Here is a 24,550-nt window from a genome sequence, read left to right as displayed (position 1 = left end):
GTCTCTCTCCTTTCTCTCTCTTACTCTCACTCTCACTCTCTTATGCTCAGCGCTGATGAACTACATTTGTGAGACCAGAGAAGTAGCAATGAGCTTCAAAGAATCAGAGCTCTGATGCGATTCGTCTATTAAACTATATTTTCGGGGAATTAAAGTAAAATTTGCAGCAAAATATCAAGCTTTGTCCTTTGTGTTTGAACTAGGCTCTCTTCGTTGTAGCAAAACTTTTATTTTATTCTGGTTTTTCCTATTTTTTGGTGGTCTTAATTATTCCTCGGGAGGTATTTGAGATGGGTTTTTAATTTCCATTTTTATTTTAGGAAAGAAATGGGTTGTTAATGAAGATCCATTTTGTATGCGGACGGTAAAGTGTTGGATTCAGTAATATATATAATATATGGGGTTGGGTTCTGCGAGATTCGACCATTAATTTCTTTCTTTAATATTTTGGGCATTTAAAAATCTTTTTCATAATTTTCAACGAATGCGATGTACTCAGGTTTTTCACGGGATTTCAGATTCTGTTCTTTTTCTTTTCCTTTATGAGGTTGTTGTGAGTAGAGAGTTGAGAGTGAGATTTCTTTTCTTTTTTTTTTTAGTAGCAACAATATTTTCTTTTATTTTTTACTTTTCTCTCTCTGCTTTATTCACGAAGAACCTGATTCTCTAAACACGAGGAGCGAATTAACTTTTCTTGCTTTCTTCTACTTCGCCTTGTTTGTTTTCACAATCTTTCTGTACTTTTTTTTTTTTAGTCTTTATCTCTACGCTGTTTGTGAGTGTGTGTTTTATTTTATATTATTTTTTGGTTCTCATCGGCGAGATCTTCCCGAGCTCTACTTTAGGACTGTCAGAGTGAGAGAAAGAAACGGAGAGATATCTGGAAACTAAATTGAATTTTCTATTTTCCTTGGAAAACATAAACGCCAATTTTTCAGTTGTTTCTTTCCGGCGAGTTTTTCGGTAAAAAACAAACACCAAACCACTATCTGTACGTTCTTGGCGTCCACTTTCCTCTTCGTATATCTGCGCAATGGAGAATAATTTCTGACCGGTTATGTCATTGTTCTGCAATTGAAGAAAGCCCAAAATTGTAGAAGAAAAAAAATATATATATATAATAAAATAAAGATCTAGTTTCAGCATCTCTGAAGGTGTTTCTTGAGGGGGGGTTTTTGCATTCTTGGTCGATTTTGAGCCTTCCAAGCCGCTTTCAATTTCACATGTTAGTATCATTGTTTTCACCCAACAAATGGGCAAGGCTCGAGACGTGAGGCGTGGAGCGAGTAGGTTTAAGCATTCTAGACAAAATCTATTCTCTGGTGAATTTACTTAACGCTCCATCTTCTTTGGTTCAGTCTACGGCCTTTTTTTTTTTTTTTATTGTTATTCTTTTTTTTCTCAGCAAAACAACAAAAACCCATAGGATACTTGTCGTTATCTGTGTATTCTCTCACTCGGTTGGTTTCTGATAAGAGTTTTGCAGATATGCGTGTCCCTTGTTATCACCTTTCTTGGGTTTGTTGTCGCTGTTGCTGCTATTTATGTATGTTTCTGGATTTGAATGTTTAGATGGTGTTGGTGAGGGCTCTGTGTTCTCCGAAAAATCGAAGAAAGAGAGACTACGAAGATTGAGTGCCGTTGGTGAAGCAAGCTCGAGCTACGGTGCCCGCGAGATGGGCCGTGATGTGTCTGACAGAGAAGATGAGCTTCGCGGTATTGGTCCTAGCAAGAGATTTAAGCTTCCCAGAAAGGTTGGTTACTGTGCAGCCATTCTTGATGAGACCAGTGGCAGGATTTATGTCGCTTCATTCGTGTTCCTCATTTGTTTTTAATTTTTTTTAAAATGTTCTTTTGCAGTTTTTGGACGACTACAATGGCGTTGATCGTGCCTCTGTCCCGCGAAAGTTACGCTCTGGTGTGTGGGTTGTAAACTATAAATGGAAGATTTTACCTTTAAGTCCATTTTAATGAATTTAGCAAACTGGCGGTTCTGCATTTTTCCCTTCTATTTTTTTTTTTTTTTTTCCATATATTTGAGTCTTTATCATTTTGAGCCTTTTGTTGGTGGTTGATGATTTCTGAGTCTGTTTTTACATGATGGGTTTTCTGTAAAGTTTCTGATTTTGTTTTGCTTTGTTGTAATTCTGGATTAGCACTCAAGCAAAACTGAACTTTTGCTTTTTTATTTCTTTTACCAGACGCAAGATTCTATGCTTTTTTTAAAAGAAATTAATTTAATTTAATTTAATATGCTGATGCTGTGACTTTCATTGTGCATTTATTCTTTTGGATCTATTATACTAAGTTGAGGTTGCCTCTTTTTGTTCTGTCGCTCACTTTTTCAAGGGAGATACTTAGCTTCAATGAATCGAAAAAAGTGTCTACCTGTGGTGTTAATGCTAATATTTGCCGGTCGTTTACTTTTACAGTGATGAAGAAGCGTAGTCGTGAATCTATATCTCCTCCATTCCCAGATTCGAAGAGGCCAAGTAATGCAAGTGGAATAAAGTGTTACAGTAAAGATAGTGTCAAGAAACCAAAACCAAACATGGTAAATTATATCTTGCCCCTAATTCCGATTTTTGTCCTTTTTTTATTTTTTATTTTATAAGTTAGGACTTTTTATTGTATATTCTTGACATTTCGTTTGAAGAAACAAGGAGGCTCCCATAGTCAGACCGAGTCTGGGCCAATCACAAAAGATGAGGAAGAAGTCGTGGAGACCTTGTATGCTTTGGCCGGCATGTTTCCCAACAATGTTGCAAGTGATAAGCCGAACTTAGACCCTGAATGTTTGGAAGTAGATCCATCGGGTTTGCCAGAGCCAAAAGAGACTCATATGCCAACTCCTGAAGGTCTTTATCTCTATCAGGGAACCTTTGATTATTTTATATTGCAGTATATTAAATCCTTAGTTATGTTTTTTCTTTGTCCCACCCTGTTAACTTGTACGAGTTTCTAATTTTTGCAGCACTGAATGACAAGTTGAGCTCTGTTGGTCCTTTGACAAGGGCTGAGGCTGCCAATCTCTCATGTAGCGTAGAGAGATCAGCTGAAACTGTTCATATCGATTCCGTGAACAAACTTAGTGTTCAGGATCAATCAGCCTTGCAAGGGAGCAATAAAGTACATATAGAAGTGGATAATTGTGTTCCAGAGTTGAATTTGCATTCTTCGTCCATGTCAACCAAGAGTGAAGCATTTAACTTTGGCATTTCTTCTGAGGTGTCGCCAGATGCTGGGTAGGCGTTTTACTATATGTCGGAAACACAATTGTTCTTGTCTTTACCTTCTTTTCTGGTTTGAGTGCGTATGTGGACCTTTTTCTTCTCTTATTTTGTTCTGGTCCTCTACTAGATTAAAGCGACCCCCAGAACAGGATACTTCACTTCTTGAGAGAAAACCAGAAAATGCATTGGGGTTGGTAAGTGCATTTTCATCAAGTTTAAAGAATATATTCTGTTGAATCTCAACCAAGCTCTAAGTATGAAGTCTTGTTGACCATTTAGGCTACAACTATTGGAAGTCAATTGGAACCACATCATACAATCGAGGAATCCAAGAAAAATGGTATTCATTTGCTTGTTCAGGAGCTCAAGGTTTGCATAACTATATTATGTCATTTACATGATCTCTGGTTCTTTTATGTAGATCCAAAACTGTGGCCTGGCTTGTCATCAATTGATTCACATGGTGCTGGAACTGATGATCCATGTTTGCCGTAAATTTCTTCACTATAACTTTTGAATTTAGTGAATAACTCTCTTCATATTTATTTATTATTATTATTATTTATTTTTTTTGTTTTGTTTTTTTTTTCCGTTGCTCATGCTTTTAGCTATCTCAGGTCCTCTGCTGCTAAAGTTCCAGCTTGGCTGGATGCTGCCTTGTGTACCTCTGGAAGCAGGTCGGTCCAAAATGGTTCATCAATTGGAAAGGTAACGAAATTTTGTAATTTCCTCTCTCTCTTGTTTATAAAGCACTCATCATTTATGCCTACTGATCTTAAGTTTCTGATTGAGTTGTAGAATGGATTTTTGACTAAACAGGTTGCAAAAGTTACAATCGATAGAAACTCATGTAAGAGGTATGCAGCTCATGTTTATATCAGTCATCTAATTCAGGCTTTACATATGTCCAAGAGCAAAGACAGGTTGCCATTACACCAAAATCAAATGAGACCTCATGAAGGACTGAAGCAAGGAGTTGTTGTGGGAGTTAAAAGCATAAATGGGAGGAATATTGGTTTAAATGGAGTTGTTTCTACAAGCGGCATGGGTAATGCTACTGTTGAAAGAAATTCAAATGGATCTAGCAGTGGTAATTTTCATCGAAGGAGACTTCATATAGAACAGCCACATTCCCCTCTACATTCTGAGGGATGCACTTATCAGAAGCAGGTAATCATAATATTGTGATTGCAGATTATTATTATTATTATTATTTTCCTTGTGTTTCTCATCCTTCTCTCATTTCTTGCAGAGTTTTGATTTCCTGTCATTGTCAGCTGGAGTAGGAGGATTGGAGGCCAGTGATAGTTTTGGTATAGCTAGAAAGGGATTGGACACCATTTCACAACTTCAAGTTCCTTCCCTTCCTTCACTTGTGCGAAACCAGACACCCTTGCCTCTCTCTTTTCCCCCATCTCTCTACAGCTCTGCTTATCCTGATTATTCATCAGCACAGCAGGTTTTGTAACTCACCTTTTTTTGTTTTTCTTCTGAATGGAATACCCGACTTACATACAGTACTGTTCTCATTAATGATCAGAACATTTTTATATGACCAAACTAAGATGAACTTTATTGCTTTGCCATTGCTGATCAGCTTAGCTCTAAATAAGCGCGAAATTTTGTCTGGTTGGGAACGATATGGTAGAATAGCTTGGCCAGTTATTCCTTGTGATTTTAATTTGTCATGTTACAGAGAAATAATCATTTGAAGTCATGCTGGATTATAGGGCCAGATGCAGCTACCTCATGGCAATCCATTCTATGGCTTTCAAGCGAGCTCAACAGCATTGACAAAACAGCGACCTCAGCAGCAACAGCAGCAGCAACCGCTTTGGGCCACTCATTACAGGCAATTGGGAACTTCCACAGCCACTGTTCAATTCCCGAATTGGCAAAATGAAAGACAGGAGACTTCGACATTATTTCCATGTGCCCAAACTCTGATTTCTCCTTCCCATTCAACACTTGGAGTGGTTGGTTCAAAGAATGCATCTTTAACTCAGCAGCAGCAGCCGCTGATGGGCGTTGCTCTGCCATTTACCGCTGGCAGGGTAATAAGACAAGACCACCCTCTGCCTTCTGTCTATGAAGATTCTGGAGGCAGGTTCTATGCTGGTGGTGCTTTGCCATTGCAGTGCTCTGCAATGAACGCCTCTAATTAGATAATTCACCAGTCTGGCGATAGCAAAACGAATGGCTAATGCATTATTATTTTTATTCTTTTATTCTGTTCACTCTTAAGACTTGGCAACCAACTTAGAGAGGAGTTCATAAAGAAATGTAAAAATATGCTTTTTAAGGTTTACTCGGTCACGTTGGGTGTATTCACGTAATTTGACGTGGTTCTCATGTTCATGAGGTATTTCTTTGGGGAGAGAAGCGAGAGAAAATGAAAATGACAACTTAAAATGAAAAGTCTCAACCAATTACCTGGACTTCTGGCATCTGTTTGGCGAGAAAATGGCCTTTTAGGTTGTTCAGAAAAACGGCCCGATAATTGGTTGAGACAGGAGAAGTACAAATTTTCATTTGACAACAATTCCAGAGGATAGGGAAGCACAGCTCAAGTGGGCTGAATAGTTTTGAACCCCTTGGTCCGAAAAGCTAGTTCTCATCCCTCGAAAGATCCGGGTATGTTACAGAAATAGAGCGAGGTGATCCTTTCTGTAAGCCGCTCGTGGACTGGAGCTTTTGAGACCTGGGAACTATCTTCAGGTATAGATACATTATAAGGATACTCTGTAAGATACTCTTTTTGTTTCCTTTTTATGTTCAAGCAGAGGCTATTGTGGTTTAATGGCATACCTATTTTGTAAAAATTAAAAGCAACATGGTTGATATTTACCCAACTCTACCATAGTTGATTCATTTAAAGGGAAGTATCAAGAAAATAATTTTTTAGCTGTTGTCATGACCAAACAAGGAAAAGAACCTCATTTTCAAAACCAAAACACAATTTTTAGTTCGTATTTAATAATAATCAAACGAAATGGTTACATCATTATAATGTTTGTCCGGTCATTTTTTTTTTGTTTTTTTTGGGTACTCCATTAACATCTAAAACATTTCGTACATGACTGGACTACATTTCTGATACCTATGAATTCCTATACTTCACTAAATTTTTGCTGCTGCTGCTGCTATGAAAGAGAAATGAAGGTGTGTAAAAATCAAGAGGTTGCATTTGTCTTTTTCACCCCCCATTAAAAACCAAAAAAAAAAAAAAAGGTTGTTGAGACAGTTATTGTTTAGAAAAATGGAAGTAGAATAGAAGGGATGAAGAATGAATGAGAAGTATGGATTGAGTAGTTTTAGTATCTAACAGGTCCAAGATGCGGATCTTTTAACGAGAGGTTTCATTTGTTTGTCTTCCTCCAGCGAAATCATGCCCAAGTGAGATGGGTCATCCAGCATCATCTTTGCCACCAAATAACCAGCAATTGACCATGTTTGAAACTTCCGAGCCTGTTTTCCTATATACCTTCCCATCTTCCCATCGTAATACTCCGGCCACTGGTCTTTTGACAGCCGCCTCTCCGCCAGTTCAATGGCTCGTCTTGCAATCTGGGGACGTCCTGTCTTGATGCATGCTGCTGTAAGCAGCCATACAAGTACTGCATGCATAAAACGACAATGCTTCGTAATTAGCTTCCAGCATTATTCACCATATCATCTGTTTGACAAGATATCTCAATGGACTGCGAAATGCTCACCTGGCCAAGAGCCACCGTTGTGGTAACTCCACCTGGTGTTCTTGGGGTCACACCCAGTTACTATCCGCCATTCGTGACTTTCTATTGCCGGATAACATATCTTCAACGGCATTTCTCCGACCAGCTCTTCCCATCTCGATTCGATAAGGTCCATTATGGCTGCAGATTGCTCAGGAGTCGCCATTGACGATAAAATGGCCATGCAGTTTCCCATGCAAAACCAACGGAAATCCATTTTCGCTGGGCTCACATTCCCGATGAAGTATCCACCTCGAGTGGGCATGAAATCGAATACCCAATCGGGAAGAGAATCTGGCATTACATTGAACTTGTTCACTGCTGTGTGGGAGTATTCCTCTGTTTTGTACCGATATATGTTGTTGAGCTGCTTCAGGTCCAGCCAGAAGTAGCTCCGCATGTGATAGCTTAGAGCGTGGAGGCGATCAACTATTCGTTCCACGAATTCTTTGCCCACGTCGTCTTGCTTAAGTAAAAGCAGAGCACACCTTAATGCCATGAAGAACAGAGCTTGTATTTCTATGGGATACCCATAAACACCCTGAGGGGAGAAAAAAAAAAAATAATGAAAGGAGCATATATTTATTTTAGGAGTGTATATATTCTCAAATTCATAAATCTGAGGGAGAAAACCATACCATTCTGCGATCAATCATACAACACCCATCGGCGCAGAGTAAAGTTGGGAAAGTATCAAAACCTTCAGAGAGACACAAACTGAGAATGAGACGCATTCCTCTTTGGCATTCGGGCTTTTCAGCGAGAGAAGTGTCCCCTGTAGACTTTGTGTAAGCACGAAGCAATATAATCCACCAGAATCCAGAATCAACAGGAGCTACTCTTCCTATTGCACTCTCGCCGAAATCTGCAATTAAAGTTTCGAAATTTCTGACAGGGTCATGGAGTACTTTAAAACTTGCCGGCATTACTCCTTCTCCAAGCTTGAACTGGTCTACCCTTTTCTCCCATGACTGGAGTAGAAGTGTTTTCAGAAGGAAATTTTTGACCACTTCATCTTCACCGTTCATCAAAAAGGCCAATGCACTTGGGACAAAATCTCTAACAAACACCTGCCAGTGCCGGGTATATAATATGATTTCATTTAAACACACGAAATTTATAATGCTTCTGCTTATGCCTATTAAAGACAAGGGAAAAGCAATGAAAGTGGAATTAAATTGCTACCTTACCTGATCGTAGTTGAGACCCTCGACGGAATGGTCAAGGGCAGCAATTGTCCCAACTGGTTGGTCTCGGAAATGAACAAGCGAGCGCCTCAAAGCATCCCATGCATCGGAAACCATAGGGTGCGCGTCATAGTAAGTGTGAGATCTTGGTGTATAAGTATACAAGCTTGACCTTCTACAAGGAGAATCTATTGCCCGCAGCGAATTTTCTGTGTTTCTGCAATGCTGATGGGGCGATAATCCATCGGGGAATTGATCACTGAATGACTTTTCATCGAAGGATCTTTTCCTCTCTATATTTATTGGCCTTGGATTGTCCAATAGCTTCAAAATATCATAGTTTCCAATAGCTTCACATACATTGCCTGCAGTCTCATGACTTTTCACACTTCCATTTTGAGTAACATCCACCACGGCAGTTGTTGGAGACATTTTTCTTTTTTTCTTCAAAAATTTTTCAATCCAACGCAGTGTAACAGGGTATGTATGGTATTCAACGAATCTGCACTTGATCAAACAGGAAACAAACTTGTTTTAACCATCACAAGTTTGGTTTAACCAATTTTAGAGCCTCAACTTCTTAATAAGAGAAAGAAAAAAGCAATCATATAAACAAGCATAAATATATTCGATAATAAATAATATTTATATCCTATGCTATGGGCTGAACTTACCAGGAGGTTGAAGAAACTACGCCTCTTTGGACATCAATTGGGAATGAAAGGAACATGCTTATTCCGTGCATGGCATTTTATATATGTGACGGTTAGCATGTGTACAGGGGACATTTGCTGTTAGTTGTGACTTAGGAAATGGGAAATGTGTGACCCGCACCACCCACAAAGTTGATCTTTGTTGTCCTTGGGAAATCCGAAGGTGGCTTGGGATGTTCCCCACCATCAGCTTTTCTTTTTGAAAACTCCAACCTTTTAATCTGTGTATTGTCAATTACCATTTTTTATTTTATTTTATTTCTTTACAAGTGCTATTTCCTTGCCTCTCTTTGTTTCTTCATTTTTTCCTGTTAAGACCTCTCTCTTTGTTTGTATTGCGATATTTACGGCGCGTTTCCCTTTTGGAATGTACGAACTCCACGTGGCAATAACCAAGACCTTTGTGTTGTCTTTTTTTTTTTTTTGGTTTCTTTTTCTTTACTTTTATCTATGTCAGCGTTGTTATTCAAACTACTTGGGCCACATAACATTTGATATAATTATGGGCCAAATAGTTTAGCCTAGATAAGGTCCACCGCGGTTCGCCATTTAGATGAGTAGATACAACTCCAACGGTCATATTTTCAATTTGCACACTTCCCATTCAGTCCGACCGTTTGGAGCCGTATTTGCGTCCTACCGCAGTGTTCTTTTGATTTGCTTACTGAGATTCAATCTTCTTCTTCTTCTTCTTTTTCTTTTTCTTGTTTGTTTTAATTTTGCAGTTTCACAATGGGCACGAAAGGATGGCCACGAGTTTCCTCGGAACGTCAAAATTGGCACAATATTTTCAACGCTATGGTGCAGATGTTGCGTAACCAAAAGACACAGCTCGACACACTCGCCAAAGAGCGCAAAATTCTCGAACAACGGCTCAGAATGCAACATGATAACTGGGTCTCCGATGTTCGCCTCTTGGAGGATCAGATATCTCAGGTAATTTCCCAAATCTGTGAAAACTAGGGTTTTGAAAAAAAAAAAAAAAAAAAAAAAAAAAAAAACAACGGTTCTAAGGTTTTATGAAAAATTTCGAGGTTTTCATTGTAATTTCTTGTGTAGATGAAGGGCGATTTCGTTACGCAAAAGATATCTGGCTCACTTGAGGCGGCAAAGTCAGAATTCGTTATCGGTTTGAAGGAAAGAGAGGCTTTTCTTAACAAAATTAGACTCGGTAAAGTTGTCCTTCGTTTAAAAGGGTTTTTCTTTATCCGTTCGATTTTAGCTTCTATTTCCTTCAAATAGTATTGCTTGATTCTTGGGAATTTCGTTTGAAATAAAGAAGAAAACTTGGGACTGAATTTGGGTTCTTTTTACTCGTTATTGCCTAGCATTGAGAAAGGAACGGTACTTATTTTTCAAGAAAGCATAAAGAAATCCCAAAATTGTGCTTCTGAAACTGGAGTATTTTGTTCTCTCTATTTTGTATTTTGGTGTGGGTGATTAGTTATATGCCTCGACCGTTTATCCTGAACTCTCTGTTGGTAAAATTCATTTTGTCACTGTGTGACTATGCCGATTTCTGGAGGTTGAATGAGGGAACTGCTTTTATACTTGAATTAAAATATACAAAATTCTCTTTCCAGCATTTTCTAATCTGCATTCATTCCCATTCATTCCATGTTGAGACTTTTTTACCCTCTTAAGGTAGGGTTACACTGTTATTAAGTTGCAATGTCATAATAAGGGCCTCTTGTGCTTTGACTGTTAGCTGATAGATTTTTTTTGACTGGGATCGGGCATTGTGATTAATAATTTTATATGTTTTAGATTTCTATGCTAATCAGCTTATTATGCTCCCTGAATTTGTTGTTTTTGCATATACAGAATATGCAGACAATGAGTTGGATGATCTTAAAGCCTTGTTCAATTTAATGTCCAACAAATTGTCTGATCAAGAGGTATGTGTCCATCTTGTTACAGTGTTTGACAGTTTTTGTGTTGCTGCTTGTTATGAGCTTTTTTTTATCGTTTGCAGATAGGAGGCAGTGATAAGGATATAAGGTCTTTAAAAAACACCAAGGATGGCAAGCATCTTTCTAATAGACCAGAAAGTGAAGTAAAAAGATTAAAGCAGGAATATGAGAAGCTTGCTTTAGAAAAGAATTCTGAGGTATCTGCACTGTTGGCAGAGAAGCAATTTGTATGGAACCAATATAAAATTATGGAGGCTAATTATACCATCAAATTAAATAACAAGAGTTCTGAGGTTGACGCAGCAAAGGGGAAGGTACAGGAACTTCTTGCCAGTATGGAGCAACTGCAGTCATCAAATAATGAAAAGGATGACAGGATTGCAAGACTAACAAGTGAAGTGGCTAAGATGAATGATGAATCAAATAAATTGAAAGAAGAAACTTTCAGACTCTCCCAGGAGTTGGATTCATTAAGAAAGTTCAAAAGTGCTTCAGTAACACCTGTTTTGAAAGGCTGTACAGCTGGAACCAGAACTTCTCGCTTGAGAGGCAATAATAGTGATGGGAATAGAATCGTTACTGTGAAGAAAGAATCATCTGCTCTACAGATTCCTGATTCTATCAAGGGAAAGGTACTTAAAAATTAAATGGAGCTTATGATTCATCTACTAGGAGATGTTGTCTAAATGTGGAACTTAATAGGGTGATCTTATCCAACTTTGCATTATGATTGCCTAATGCCTATTGTGGAAAATTATTGAGCATCGTATTGGTTATTACATTGAGAATTTTAGATTTACTACTTGTTGGAAGCGGTGACTAATTGGGAGGATGAACTAAAGGTTTTTGTCTTTCTTCTTTCAAGTATTAGTAGTTCAAGTATCTAGCTTTGTTAGTTTGATTACCTAGTAGTATTATTGAACATGGTTAAGTTAGTCTATTATTATGCTGCAGAGCTAGGGTTTGATGTAGAATCTAGTTTGGCTGTGACATGCGTTCTAGTTGTTTGTGAATGAAGAAACTTGATGCATAAGCTTTAATTTTCTTTTTCATTTTTATGTCCTTTATGGTGATCAGGGTTCCAAAAGTTCCAAGAGAAAAGGAGATGTAATAATTATCTCGGAGACCCCAAAGTTGTTCACCTCCTCATTTAAAGTTCCCAAATTGAAGAACTCAACTCCACATATGCATTAACCTGCTCGAACGTGTATTTGGTTTTAACTCAACTCTTGGTCTGTCTAATATATACATATATATATATATATATATATATATATATATATATATATATATTTATGTTTCTCTTTTTGGCCTTTCGTGTAAGTTAAACTGTTAGTTTTAGGCTCTTAGTCTAGGAAAAGTTATTTTTTCCCACCGATAATTTTTTATTGAGTGTATATTGTTTCTGGCTTCTGGATTTTGCATCTGGATATACTTTTGAAGAGGTGTAACGTATCTGAATTCTGCTGTCACTCACCTCTTTGATGTAAATTACCATAGTGGTATTTCTTTAAGGAAAGTTCATATTCTTTTCTACTAGTTGTTATTCCCTTTTAACCCTTTTTTCAATTTGTTTTTTAATTTTATGGTTAAATTAAGAGAGATGGCTTACATTAATGGAGACATTTACGTTCAAATAAACCAAAATGATAGGCAGGAAAATCCCAGAACGGATGCAGGTGAAACGTGAATCCTAATTAAATCGCCAATCTCAGTTTCATTTGAAAGAAGGATTTTTCTTGGATCTTGGGTTTTTAAGGTCCGTTTAAAAATGTCTTTAGAGTTTAAAAGGTTCCAAAAAGGGTTGTGACATACTGCTTTGCACTCTGGGGATGCTCTTGGAACAGTAGCAGATCACATTTAAAATCCGTAACGCCTCCCACTTTCACAAAATAAACAAACACCTTTACATATATATTCACCATGCACACGTATTTAATTTATTGTCCAAGGCTAGAACCTACTCACAAACTACCTTCAGAAGAAAAAACAAAAACAAAAGCAAAACAAAACAAAAGTTCTCGTAAGCTCCTTGTATAAGTTAGTCGCAAGAATAAAACTAGTAAGGGCCCCAAATAGGTGGCCACCACTTGGAGTGAAAGTAAGGCTGGTAAAAGATCATGAGCAGAAGCACCACCACAAGCATCGCCACGGCCCAAGGCGAACCCCCAGATTGGCTACTCGAAACCTCCTTGGTCCTGGGACTAATCACCACAAATCTCCCATATCTAGTGATTGAGTGTGCAACAAATATCAAAACCAAGGGTAAGAAGAAGAGGAACAGCTTGAAGCCAATGATGCTTCTCTGCATCTGCATCTTGAAGCTGGTGTAAGATGAAATGGACAACAAAACCACTACTATTCCAACTATTGCCAGTAGGGGCAGAGGAGGTGCGGATATGGAGGCTAGAGTTCGCTCTGTCCAACCTTGTTTCTCACCCCTTATTTCTCTAAACAACCAACCCATCTCTGCTTCTTCTTTTGTTTGTTCCTCTTGCTCTTGTTAATGTTAGTTTGGGTATCATTTTCCCAAGGAGAGGGTATTATATAGTGGAAGCTAGTGGAAACGAGTTTTACTTTGCTTGCTTTGGCATAAATTCTTAAGGGGTGAAGATTCTAATTGCTATGATTCTATCACAACCGACCATTCTTTTGGATGATGACCACAGAGTTTGGGATTGATACGAAAATGTTTAAAAATAAAATTTGTGGCAAATTATTGCAAAAAGGCGTAAACACAGAGGAAGAATATATTCTTACTCATTTCAGCCAAATCTTCATTGAAGGTAGGTTTTGATGTGGTGAATCTGATGTGATAGGGAAATGCCATACTGTATTTTTGGCATACAATAAGACCATTGTGGTGCAGCGTCGGTGATCTCGACACGTTGTCCACCATTTGATGTACTTTTTCCGAAGGCAGAGCATTGATCATAGAAGTCACATCCATTCGGGTTTCATTCTATATATGTTCAAGTGGAACCAAAGTCTCCATTTCATTTTATATCTAAGAGTCCAAAAAAGAACAAAAATAAAATGTTTCCATTTCATTTCATTTCATTCAATTTGACTCTAATTTTTCCATCAGAAGATTATGGTATAGTTTCTTTATTTTTATTCTGTTGATTGAATATCTTAGATTTTTCTCCAATTTTCTATTTTTGGATTTGTGATGAAACAATTTTATTTTTTGGTTATTGAGAGCCTGATCTTGTAACTCGGTGTATTAAAATATGGGAACCCGTGACATGCGAACAAAAAATGTGGAGTATAATTGGAATTTGCTTTGCTTGATGAGAACTTTTGTCTGAAGATCGGGCCAGTTCGTACAATGATATTTAAATGGGCTGAATCAAGCTGATTATAAGCCCAAGAAAATACTCCCGGAAAGGTTTCAATTTGAAAAGTAAAAACGAAACCAACATTGTCCCCCAAAAAAAAAAAAAAAAACAAAAAGGTTCGAAACCAACGTAAACCCTCGTCTAAACCTCTCTTCTTCCATTTTTTTTTCTTTTTTTTTTTTTTTTAGAATTTTAATTTGGTGATATATTCTCCGAAAGGCCCAGTACTATTCAGTGAATTTTCTTTACTGAAAGGAGGGTGAAAATGCCCTCAGAGGATGCGAAGGCTGTGAAGAAAATTGAAGAGGCGGAAGAGCAAGAAGGGGACGATAACAAGAGTTTGAGCACTATTATTGACAGCCGCAAGAAGAAACCCACCAATAATGTTGTCACTTCAGCAGCCAAATCTCGACCAAAAGAAGCCAAAGTTAAGAAAGAATACACCAAAGATTGTGATTCTGATTCAGATTCTAATAAACCCATAGCTCGCCGCAACGTTGCCAAAGTCAAGAAGGAAGAGAATAACCACGCCGAAGACCAAGACGAAGACGACAAGCCTCTTGCTAAGAGGAGCTCCAATACTAAGCCCGATAAGGTTTCTTTCAACTCATTTATGTGTATTTATTAAAAAAGCATGATCTTTTTTCTTATGTCCTCTAATTTGGGTTCTTGGGAAACTGGAGGTTAAAGGAAACAAAAATGCAGCTTTTGTATTAATGAGAATGTTGGGATTTTTGTTTTCTTTTGTGGGTTTGGGGATTAAGATTCTGATAAACCCATTGCTTCGCTACAAGGATGCCAAAGTCAAGAAGGAAGAGAATAACCGCGACGAATACGAAGACGACAAGCCCCTTGCCAAGAGGAGCTCTATTACTAAGCCCGATAAGGTTTCTTCCAACTCATTTTTATTAAATGTAAATAATATGTATATATTATAAAAGCATGATCTTTTTTTCGTATTTCCTTCAATTTGGGTTCTTGTGAAACTGGAGGTTAAAGGAAACTAAATGCAGCTTTTGTATTAATGAGAATGTTGGGATTTTGTGTTTTCTTTTGTGGGTTTGGGGATAAAGGATTTGAAGAAAAAAAATAAAGAGGAAGAGAAGAAGAAGAAGACAGCAGAGGTTACAACTGAGCAGAAGAAGAGGCAAAAAAAGGTTTTTGATTTGCCTGGGCAGAAGCGAGACCCTCCTGAGGAGGTATATTTGTTACTTTCTTTATTCTCTGTGAGTGAGAGGGAGAGATAGTGTTCGAGAATCTCTTAAGTAATTGTAATGTCAAATTCTGAAATTTCAGAGGGACCCATTAAGGATTTTCTACGAAACGCTGTATAAGCAAATTCCACATAGCGAAATGGCACAGTTCTGGTGAGTGAGAGAAACTAGTCTTTCTTAATTACCTTCTGCATATCATATGCATACATTCAGTTCGGTTCGCAGAAGGATTATAAAGAATAAAATTCTAATTGCATTGGCATTCTAGCAAAACTATATTCTTAGGATGCATTAAGTAGAAAACTTATGGTGTGGGAACCAAAGCATGATAAAAGTATGGGACTGCACTTTTCTTTAACTGAAAAGGGGAGACTGAGAGGATGAATCACTTGGTGAACGGATAGCTTGTCTTCGCTTGATAAAAACATTGAAAACCTTTGATCTGCAAATCTACTTGAGCATTTCTTAGAGCAATGTACGAATGTCCATTATTTATAAAACAAGACTGTTAATTGTTTAACACATGCTGCTTTTTTCTGTCATTTCTTAACATTATTTACCACACTCAGTATTTTTGTATTTTTATTGGACTTTTCTGTGTAAGGTTCTATTCTCAACCATGCGTATGGGTTCAAACTGTTTGAGCTGCCTTATGTATTCTTGTGGAGCATTATAAGTTAGATACCTCTCAGAACAGAGGTCTTATAATATAGATGACCAATTATGTTCTCACTGCCATGTTTGTATGTTTGTTTTCTGGCTTATTACTGGATATCAAAAGGCCTGTCTTCAAGCATGGGGGTGCACTCTTAATCATGAGAATGTACCTTTATGATAATTAAATGCCACCTCTTTTTGTGTTAATAATATTTTTGTATTGTTTCTCTTGTAGTCTTATGTAAAGCCTTTCTTGTTTCTTTCTTTCTGAAATTACATTTTTTGTGTAGGCTAAACATTACTCTTCTTGTTTCATAGTTTGTTGTTATATATTGCATGATGCTAACATGATAGTCTATTCTTATAACAAATCCATATTTTCATTCAAGAAGCTTTTTGTATTTCTTTGCCATTTACTCTGCGTGTGATTGAATGAAATCTGCCACTTCTTTATCACACTTTTTTCTATCTAGCTACAAGGCTGTCTATTTAAAGATGCAAAAGCAAAAATCTCACACAGTAGCTGCATGCTTGTATAATATGACCTATCACTCCTTTCTCCCCTTACCTCTATTCTGCTTAACTCAATTGCAACTGATTAATCATCACTTTTGGAACATGAATTTATTCAGAGCTGAACGGTTATTGTTTTACTAGTGGTGCGAATAACACATTGTGCATGCTGAATGTCATTATCTATAGCTTAGTAATTATAAACATCCTTTTCTTGTTAATTTATTCATACCTCACAGCATATCAGATTTTGCAATTTCTTTTTGTAATTTAATTGTTGATGGGTTTTTTATTAACCATGCATTTCAATTTGACTGGAGGATGATGGAATGTGGTTTGCTTTCAAAAGAGGAGGCGAAGAAAGCCTTTGAGAAGAAGCAGAAGAAGAGTCAGCAGCAAAGGCTGGGTACCCCAACAAAATCTGCAGTTGCTGTTAAGAGCACCAAGTCTCCTACTGTTAAGAGTACAACATCATCCTCCCCAAATTCTTCCAATAAAAAGACCAAAACAGAATCCAAAACTGGTTCTAAGCAGACTAGAAAGCGGAAGATTGAAGATGAAAGCTCCGATGATGATTCTGATGATGACTTTGTGGCCAACAGACTCATGAAGAAGAAGAGAGCAGCCTAATTTATAATGTTTCCCATTAATTCAAAATTCATTTGCTATTTGAAAATCATGATTTAGCTGATTAGTTGTTGTTGCCAACATTGCCTTTATTATTAGTTCTACGATTTAAGTAATGGAAACTTTTCACCTAACGACTTTTATTGTCAACTCTAATTTGAGACCTTGGATTATTAATTAACCAAAATTCCTCAGTACTCCATGATTATAATCTTTATCATCTAACGAAAAGTTTGAAGCACTAGCCACTTTGATCACTAGCATTAACGAGTGTTTCTTTTTATTTGTTTATACATTAACTAGTAATATTATTTTTTAAATTTCTCTATATTTCAGTTGCTTCTTTATTAGAGTTTTTTTTAAAACTCTATTACCGGATTAGGCACGCATTTAGAGTTTTACTTCTAGTATATGACTCGGTGGAGCATGGCATAAAAAAACAACCAGGTCTGGTGGAAGTAAAAGACTGATATTCCAAATAGGAGAGTGGCAAAACCACACTGACACAGCGACTTTTCATAGATATTTTTTTATCTTTTTCTTTTTCTTTTTTTTTTTTTTTTTGGGTTACAAAGGGAATAAAATAATAATATTGATAACAAGGCCTTTTTTATCAGTATTTGGAAAGGAAAAAAATTTACTTATTTTCATGCAAAAGAAAATAGGTTTCTTAAGTCAGGTTTTTTTTTTTTTTTTTTTTTTTTTTTTTTTTTTGGGTTTTTTTCTCTAGCACTTAATTCACGAATGGCCAAGACCTCTCTTTTGGATTGTTTTAACGAGGAAGAGAAAAAAGTTGCAGATATTTTACTAGAAATTCCTAGTCTTATTCATAAAGAAAACGATAGAGTTGCCACTGTTTATCAGGCCACCAATACTGAAATTGTGAATAACGAGATTCAATCCTCGAAGCCAAAAAGAAAATTGCCCAAAAAAAGGGTAAACATATATATATATATATATATTTTCCTGCCATGTCGAATTTTATATATAATTGCCAAAAAAACCATAGAAATAAAAAGGGTTTATTTAATTTAGCCCTTTCGGCTTTGCCTTCCATAGTATTTTATATATATATATATATATATATATATAAATTCGTTGGTTCACATGATTATTTTTTTAAGATTTTTTTATTTTTTATTATTTATTATCAATGTTGGTTTATATGCGCACAGAGGGAGCAATGGGGAGGTCAAGTGGGGGAGTTAACTGAAAATTACAATAATTTAATACCGGTAAGTGGTATATGAATCTCTCAAACAATGGAATTCAAAATTGAAAGCACGTAGAGAACGAAGTACTTTTTTTATTATTATTATTTCTTCTCTCTTTGTTATTTTTTTCATTATTAGTTTTGATAAATATATATATATATATATATATATATATATATATATATATATATATATGTATAGGATACTTGAATGTAAGTAAAAACTAAAAACGTTCTTTTTTATATATATATAAATAAAAAAGTATTTTATGGTGGGAACTATTTATTTATAGATTGTATTAAAATTGATAAAAAAATATTGATTTTGTTGTATATATATAAACAGTATATATAGTAAATTTAATTTGTTTTTTAAAAAATATTAATTTTTAATACGATTTATATGATATGGATAGTATGTATCTGTAGCATAGAACTAATCTATATATAATTGATTGTTATATTTATTCAACAATTTTACAGTTGAGGTTTTCTGCAAAGTCCGACTTACGCTTAGATTCTAGTCTTGGGCCGAAAGTAAAGGGATCCAAATTAGGACCTGCTTATCTTGGAACGGAAGATAAGCGTTCAGCGGGGCTTCAAACTCCCGGAAGGAAACCCCATAATTCACGTATCCGAACACCTTCATTTCATTTTAATAATAGGATGACGACCAGGAATTCAAGAACATGTACTTTTTCTTCTTAGCTTTGTGCTTCGTATTTTATTTTATTTATTTTCTTTTAAACCTGTGAAGAGGCTTAATTATATAAGGTTTCTTTGGATTTGGCAAATTAAATGAGTTCCTCATTTTTTTATTTTATTTTTTGTTTGAGTATATATTTGATAAAAAAAAGAAAAATAAATTGCAAAATAATATAAGCCATTGGTTAAATCCCATGTCACTTGGACAAGGTTGTACACGTGTTTCGTACGAGAAACAGCTTTTTTATATAACAGATACATAGATGATATATAGTGTCATAAGTTGCACAATAGCACTTTCAATTTCAAATTTTCTATACGACATAAAAGTCCATTTAAATGACAATCAAATCAAAATTTTATAGCCAATGGTTAGGGCTAAAACATAATTAATTTATAATGTATCTTTTTACTTTTTTATTTTTTAAAATAAATTCAATTGATTAAATACTTGTTCAGTCATGTTGTCAATTAATGAATATTTTCTGGTATGACAGACTTTTATGTATAACTGTATCATTGCATGCATCGGATAGATTATTATTATTGTTATTATTATCATTATTATTTTTATTTTTTGGAGTTGGATAGACTGTTTTTCAGAGATGTCTGTTTACATTTTTTATATTTATTATGTGGCAAAATTCATTGGAAATCCTTCTATAATGGAACACTTAATAATTATCTTGTAGAATCTATATGTTTTATCATACACAATATATGCAACACCTTCTCTCTTAGTAAATAATAATAATAATAATGCCTTCTCTTGGTTAAGGCTCCAGGGCCACTTGCACTTTAAGTTGTCGATACATGGGCCATCAAAATGAGAAGATATATAGAGACATGAGCCATCAAAACTTGAAATCTTTGGGGCTCACTACTTTTGAAAGTTCATCAAAAAGCTTTAATTTTGATACGCCATAGAAAGTAGCTAAATCATGCTGTTCTACTCTAAAAATTTTAAACATAAACTAAAATAAAAGAGGATTATTCAATTGGGATGGACACTTTATCAGATAATATCCTAACAGAACATACAAGGTTAAAGTTATAGGATTATGCTAAATTTTGTTTTTGCCTTGATTTTTTGTTTTTTTGTTTTTTTTTTAATTAATCTCCTCGAGATTTAAAGGCTTACCACCAACATGTACTGGTACCACATGCATTTTACAAGGATAAATTACTTCAATTAAATTTATCTGAAAAATAAATTGATTAAAAAATAATGAAATGATGAATAACAAAACTCAAAATATTCTATTCGATTATTTTTTTTTTTTTTAAGTTTCTTGCAATGACACTATCCCAAAATAATGAAACAGAGTATTTAATTTTTTTTGCTGAATAATAAAGAGTATTGATATTTTATCATCACAAATAATGATCAATAATGATAAAATAACAAATCTCGTAGCAATTAGGAATCCACAGAATATATATATATATATATATATATATATATATATATATATATATAATTTACATTATTAATGGTTATCACAAGTAGTGATGGATAATATTTTTGCAACGAGAAAATTATGTTGAAAGATTAAATACATTTTAAAATTGTATATCTCTTAAACTATTATGATTTGGAAGGAAATAAGACATTAGTATTTTATTTTTCTGAGATGAACACTTTTAATTTTTATTTGGAGGAGGAATAATAAACTTGGTAGGCAATATCAATGACCAAAACGGCAGCAAGTTAGTGATTGAAATCCACGTCCCTCGGATGCGCGTTAAATAAATTTCTAAAGATCTGTCAAAAACCCAATCCTCTCTTTCCTAAAGCTGTACTACTGTTTATTATATTTTATTTTTGTTTTTGATTTTTATATATTTTAGAAAGCTGAAGTCTTCTATGGGCATTATTGTCCAAAGACTCTTGAGTCTTATACAAACACACTTCCCACTCTCCCACTGAATAGCGTAGCATTAAAAAGGCCATAAACCCTAGACTAACCTCAATCTCCATCTAAGCAACACGTGTCGCCAAGCCAGAAGCTCTCAACCTCGCCGTGGATTTTGTTTAAAAAAAAAAAGGAAAAACAGAACCCGTTGCCAAGCAACAACTCCTTTTCTCATCAAAGTCTCTCACACCCATATCCTCTCTCTGTCTCTCACTCTCTTCCTCCGCTTTCGGTTTAATCAGAAAAAAAAAAAAAAAAGAGAAAGAGAAAGCTGTGAAGGCAGAGTTGTAGAAACTGACCGAGAAAGAAAGAATGAGAGAGAAGAGTAGCTTTTCTCTCACATACGAAGTAAGTGAGGATGAGATTGTGGTTGCGAATATCTTGTTGGAACTTCCCAGTTTAATCAAAGCGTATGCGTATGAATCTCCGTTTCGATTTTCAATGGGTTGGGGTTCCACAAGGAAGAGATCTGCAAGCGATGGAAATCGCAACCACCAATCTCCTCCTTCGCGCCTTCCTCCTGCTTTGCCTTCCTCGTCGTCGATTCGTGGGTCTTCTTGCGCCGTGGTTTCTACACCCGAACCCGAACCAGACAGTGCGCTACCTAAGCTCAAGGTTGAAGTTTCAAGTCCTGCCACACCGCTTTCCTTCTCGCCCAGTGAATCAGACGAGAAGCCTAAGCCTTCCAAACGGAGATTCCAAGTTAAAAAGGTAATCCTTTTTGTTTCCTTGACGCTATGTTCTCTGCTCTGTTTTTCTTTTTCTTTTTTTCTTTTTTTCCGTTTTCGCCGTTGCTCTGTTAACTTATCCGGCTGTTTCGTTGCGAGTTTGTGATTAATTTTTGTGGGCTTCGATTTTTATCGCCGCTGACGGCGCGCGGGTTTAATTTTCCTATTTCCTGGTTATTTTATTCATTTGATGTTTTTCTTGTTATTTTTTATTTCTATTTTCTGTTTCTGATTTGAAATTTGTTTTTCTTGTTATTTTTGGTTTGTATTATCTGTTTCTGATTTGAAATTTGTTTTTTTTCTTTTCTTTTTTATGTAGAAGAAAGAGGAATGGTTTGCTATGATAGAAAAATTGACTCAAAATCGAGAATGGCTAAAAGAGGTGAGTTTTTCTTTTTTCTTTTTTTTTTTTTAAAATAAAAATTTATACCTATTTTCAAAATAGTAATTTTCTTTAAACAATTTTTATCTTTTATTGCATTGTCACTTTTTCACATATTTCATTGATATTTCCACATTTAATTTTTTTTTATTTTGTATATTTCCCTATAAAAGTACAAAAAGGACATACATAAAATTTAAAGAAACAGAGCTTTCTTTTATCAATTGCCGAATATACCCCTGATGTTTTTGTGCAAACATTATCTTCTTTTTGTATTTTAATTTCTTAATGTAATTTAATTCCACCAACGCTGATAATGACATTGTTGTTTGGCTTCCCTTAAAACCAATACAGGAGTTAGAAAAGGTGAATCGTTATAAAAAGGAATTGGAAGATTTCAATTTGAAGTTGAAAGCAAGAAAACAAGAGGTATTCTTTGATCATTACTAATTACCATCCCTGATTCTCTCTGCGGACTGGTGCGGAGTCTAATATTTTATTTTCCCGTTTTTTACAGCTGTCTCTCGGCCCGAAAAGGGAAACTCCCGGCTTAAATCTTCAGATGGATTTGGGCCTAGCCTCGGTCAAGCCTCTCCCTACTGATGAAATTCTTCCCAGTGGACTTGATCAGTCACCGTTCATCATGGATCATACGGCTCTGATAACAGAAATTAGTGATAATATCCAGTATCCGGCTAACCAAATTCCTTTCTCCTCCGTGGAATTGATCGATGAAAATATGAATCCACGTGCCGTTCCTGATCTTAACCTCACTGCAAATGAGTTTACTGGGATGGTGGATTTAGACACTGCCAACAAGAATTTGTCAAAGGTAATGGCTGCTCAAGCTAGGCGAAATAGGATCCGGATCTACAGGGTCAAGAATTCTATTGCTGCTAATAAACTACGTTATAGATGATTGCTACTGATTTTTTTTTTTTCTTTTGTTAAAAAAAAAAAGAAGATTTCTCATTTTGTTTTTTTTTTTTTTTTTCCCAATCTGATAGTCACTTAAATTAAATATATCCCCTAGGTAAAATGTAAATCAGGGAAGCTCCGTTACATGAAATGTAAATTAGAGAAGTAGAAAACGAGCTGTCTGTTTTATCTTATTTATATAATTATCATTAATAAATTTATTTGTTATCAAGTATTTTATCATTGCAATCCAATAAGTAGTGTAGATTTCATAAATAGGATATGTGATATGTGATATTTCTATTGATTTAATGCAATTTGAGAGGAAGGGAGATGGAGTGGACGTGTGTGTTCTATCTTAAATTCCTAATGTAAAAGTGCCCATTTTAATAGATTTGGCTCTTTGTCATTTGTCATTTGTCACTAGGTGACCATCAATAGGATAATTGGTGATACAGCAATTGTTAATTGGTTATGTTTGATTATTTATTATTAGGATAATTGGTGATATAGCAATTGTTAATTGGTTATGTTTGATTATTTATTATTTTTTATAACAACTTAATTTGAAAAAGTAGATTTCTTTGCACATCCGATGTATGGGATTCACTAAGAATGATCATTATCGATAATGAATAGGAAAAATAAACAAATAAACTGATAAAAATAAACGAACAAATTGATACAACATATTAATGTGAGACTTATATAGAAGTATGAATATTGCAATTAGGTTGTCCCTCAAGGGCACACAAATAAACTGATAAAAATAAACAAACAATATTCTTTTGCTCTTATAAACAAATGGGAATTGGGAAAATGAGATGGTATAATTAATTATTTACTTTTAATCCCAAAAAAAAATAAAAAAATAGATTGTTTCAATTAACCATCAGGGATGATAGTTTAGGAAAAAAAATCAATTCAACTTTCATATCTGTAAATTTGAAAACTGAGGTTGAGTTATAGTAAATTTCATTATTATTTCGGATTCTAAATTTTCATGACACAAAGATTCTGTCTTATGCCTATGAGATTACTAAAGTATGTTTTTTTATTGTAAAAAAAATAAAAGATTGTTTTCATAAAAATAAATAAATAAATAAGAAAAATGATGATGGATTGTGGAATTTGTCTAAATCTTACACAAGATGTACAAACTGAGGGCTTACTCTGTAAGCAACCTAGTCTGTTGACACAACGTAATAATATTAAAATTCAAACATTTTTTTTAGCATATATGGCATAAAAGGTAAAGAAATTAATATTTAAGAAAAAGATGTAGTTACTAGAAGATTTCTCAAAATTATTTCAAAAACATATTTGTTTTTACTAGAAATTTAATGTATATACCTTTTTTATCTCACCTTTGATGCCATAAATATCAACACTTTTATTGACAAAACCTGCCCAAATTCGAGCTCAAACATAATTCATGATTGATCTCTATAGGATGCCAGTTGAATAGCCTCTAACTTCATTCGAGGTCGGATTAACAATTTGAAAGCATAGAAAACCATTAAAAGGAGTCGGTAGCTTATTAGTGCAAACTTTAT

The 24,550-nt window shown here is 35.2% G+C and overlaps 5 protein-coding genes across 13 annotated transcripts; 4 read left to right on the top strand and 1 right to left on the bottom strand.

Moving 5' to 3' along the window:
* On the top strand, positions 1-5,541 carry LOC107406955 (uncharacterized). Of its 6 annotated transcripts, XM_048476287.2 has the most exons (14): positions 8-1,322; positions 1,573-1,754; positions 1,861-1,918; positions 2,433-2,554; positions 2,657-2,858; positions 2,975-3,245; positions 3,361-3,427; positions 3,513-3,573; positions 3,655-3,724; positions 3,851-3,941; positions 4,032-4,403; positions 4,486-4,692; positions 4,831-4,877; positions 4,964-5,104. In XM_048476287.2, the coding sequence occupies exons 1-13, from the start codon at positions 1,253-1,255 to the stop codon at positions 4,843-4,845; spliced, it is 1,788 nt and encodes a 595-aa protein (XP_048332244.1). In that variant the 5' UTR covers positions 8-1,252; the 3' UTR covers positions 4,846-4,877; positions 4,964-5,104. The 6 variants fall into 6 exon arrangements, with proteins under 6 accessions (XP_024925429.3, XP_048332244.1, XP_024925430.3 ...); XM_025069661.3 differs by lacking the exon at positions 4,831-4,877 and having other exon boundaries at positions 1-154; positions 4,964-5,541; XM_025069662.3 differs by lacking the exon at positions 4,831-4,877 and having other exon boundaries at positions 4,930-5,268.
* Positions 5,542-6,172: 631 nt separating this feature from the next.
* Positions 6,173-9,244, bottom strand: LOC107405381 (probable alkaline/neutral invertase F). Its single transcript, XM_016012418.4, has 4 exons — positions 8,158-9,244; positions 7,606-8,037; positions 6,950-7,508; positions 6,173-6,850 (listed from the first exon to the last, which is right to left on the bottom strand). Exons 1-4 carry the CDS (start codon positions 8,584-8,586, stop codon positions 6,555-6,557), a joined length of 1,716 nt encoding a protein of 571 aa, XP_015867904.2. The 5' UTR covers positions 8,587-9,244; the 3' UTR covers positions 6,173-6,554.
* Positions 9,245-9,451: 207 nt separating this feature from the next.
* LOC107407054 (uncharacterized) lies at positions 9,452-12,337 on the top strand. Its single transcript, XM_016014280.4, has 5 exons — positions 9,452-9,803; positions 9,927-10,038; positions 10,692-10,765; positions 10,843-11,412; positions 11,858-12,337. The coding sequence occupies exons 1-5, from the start codon at positions 9,600-9,602 to the stop codon at positions 11,972-11,974; spliced, it is 1,077 nt and encodes a 358-aa protein (XP_015869766.3). The 5' UTR covers positions 9,452-9,599; the 3' UTR covers positions 11,975-12,337.
* A 1,891-nt stretch (positions 12,338-14,228) lies between these two features.
* Positions 14,229-17,334, top strand: LOC107420412 (uncharacterized). 2 transcript variants are annotated; one of them, XM_016029365.4, is made up of 5 exons: positions 14,229-14,716; positions 14,886-15,008; positions 15,195-15,320; positions 15,418-15,488; positions 16,826-17,334. In XM_016029365.4, exons 1-5 carry the CDS (start codon positions 14,387-14,389, stop codon positions 17,133-17,135), a joined length of 960 nt encoding a protein of 319 aa, XP_015884851.2. In that variant the 5' UTR covers positions 14,229-14,386; the 3' UTR covers positions 17,136-17,334. The 2 variants fall into 2 exon arrangements, with proteins under 2 accessions (XP_015884851.2, XP_015884852.2); XM_016029366.4 differs by having other exon boundaries at positions 14,233-14,716; positions 14,916-15,008.
* A 3,301-nt stretch (positions 17,335-20,635) lies between these two features.
* LOC107407789 (uncharacterized) lies at positions 20,636-23,237 on the top strand. 3 transcript variants are annotated; one of them, XM_048475153.2, is made up of 4 exons: positions 20,638-21,677; positions 22,017-22,076; positions 22,431-22,505; positions 22,594-23,237. In XM_048475153.2, exons 1-4 carry the CDS (start codon positions 21,279-21,281, stop codon positions 22,993-22,995), a joined length of 936 nt encoding a protein of 311 aa, XP_048331110.1. In that variant the 5' UTR covers positions 20,638-21,278; the 3' UTR covers positions 22,996-23,237. The 3 variants fall into 3 exon arrangements, with proteins under 3 accessions (XP_048331111.1, XP_048331110.1, XP_048331108.1); XM_048475151.2 differs by having other exon boundaries at positions 20,642-21,677; positions 22,014-22,076; XM_048475154.2 differs by lacking the exon at positions 22,017-22,076 and having other exon boundaries at positions 20,636-21,677.
* Positions 23,238-24,550: the final 1,313 nt, after the last annotated feature.

Source organism: Ziziphus jujuba, chromosome 5, assembly GCF_031755915.1.
Source record: "Ziziphus jujuba cultivar Dongzao chromosome 5, ASM3175591v1".
NCBI classification, from domain to species: Eukaryota; Viridiplantae; Streptophyta; class Magnoliopsida; order Rosales; family Rhamnaceae; genus Ziziphus; species Ziziphus jujuba.
Note: the sequence above shows the minus strand (reverse complement) of the source record. Positions and strands in the feature narration are given on the sequence as shown.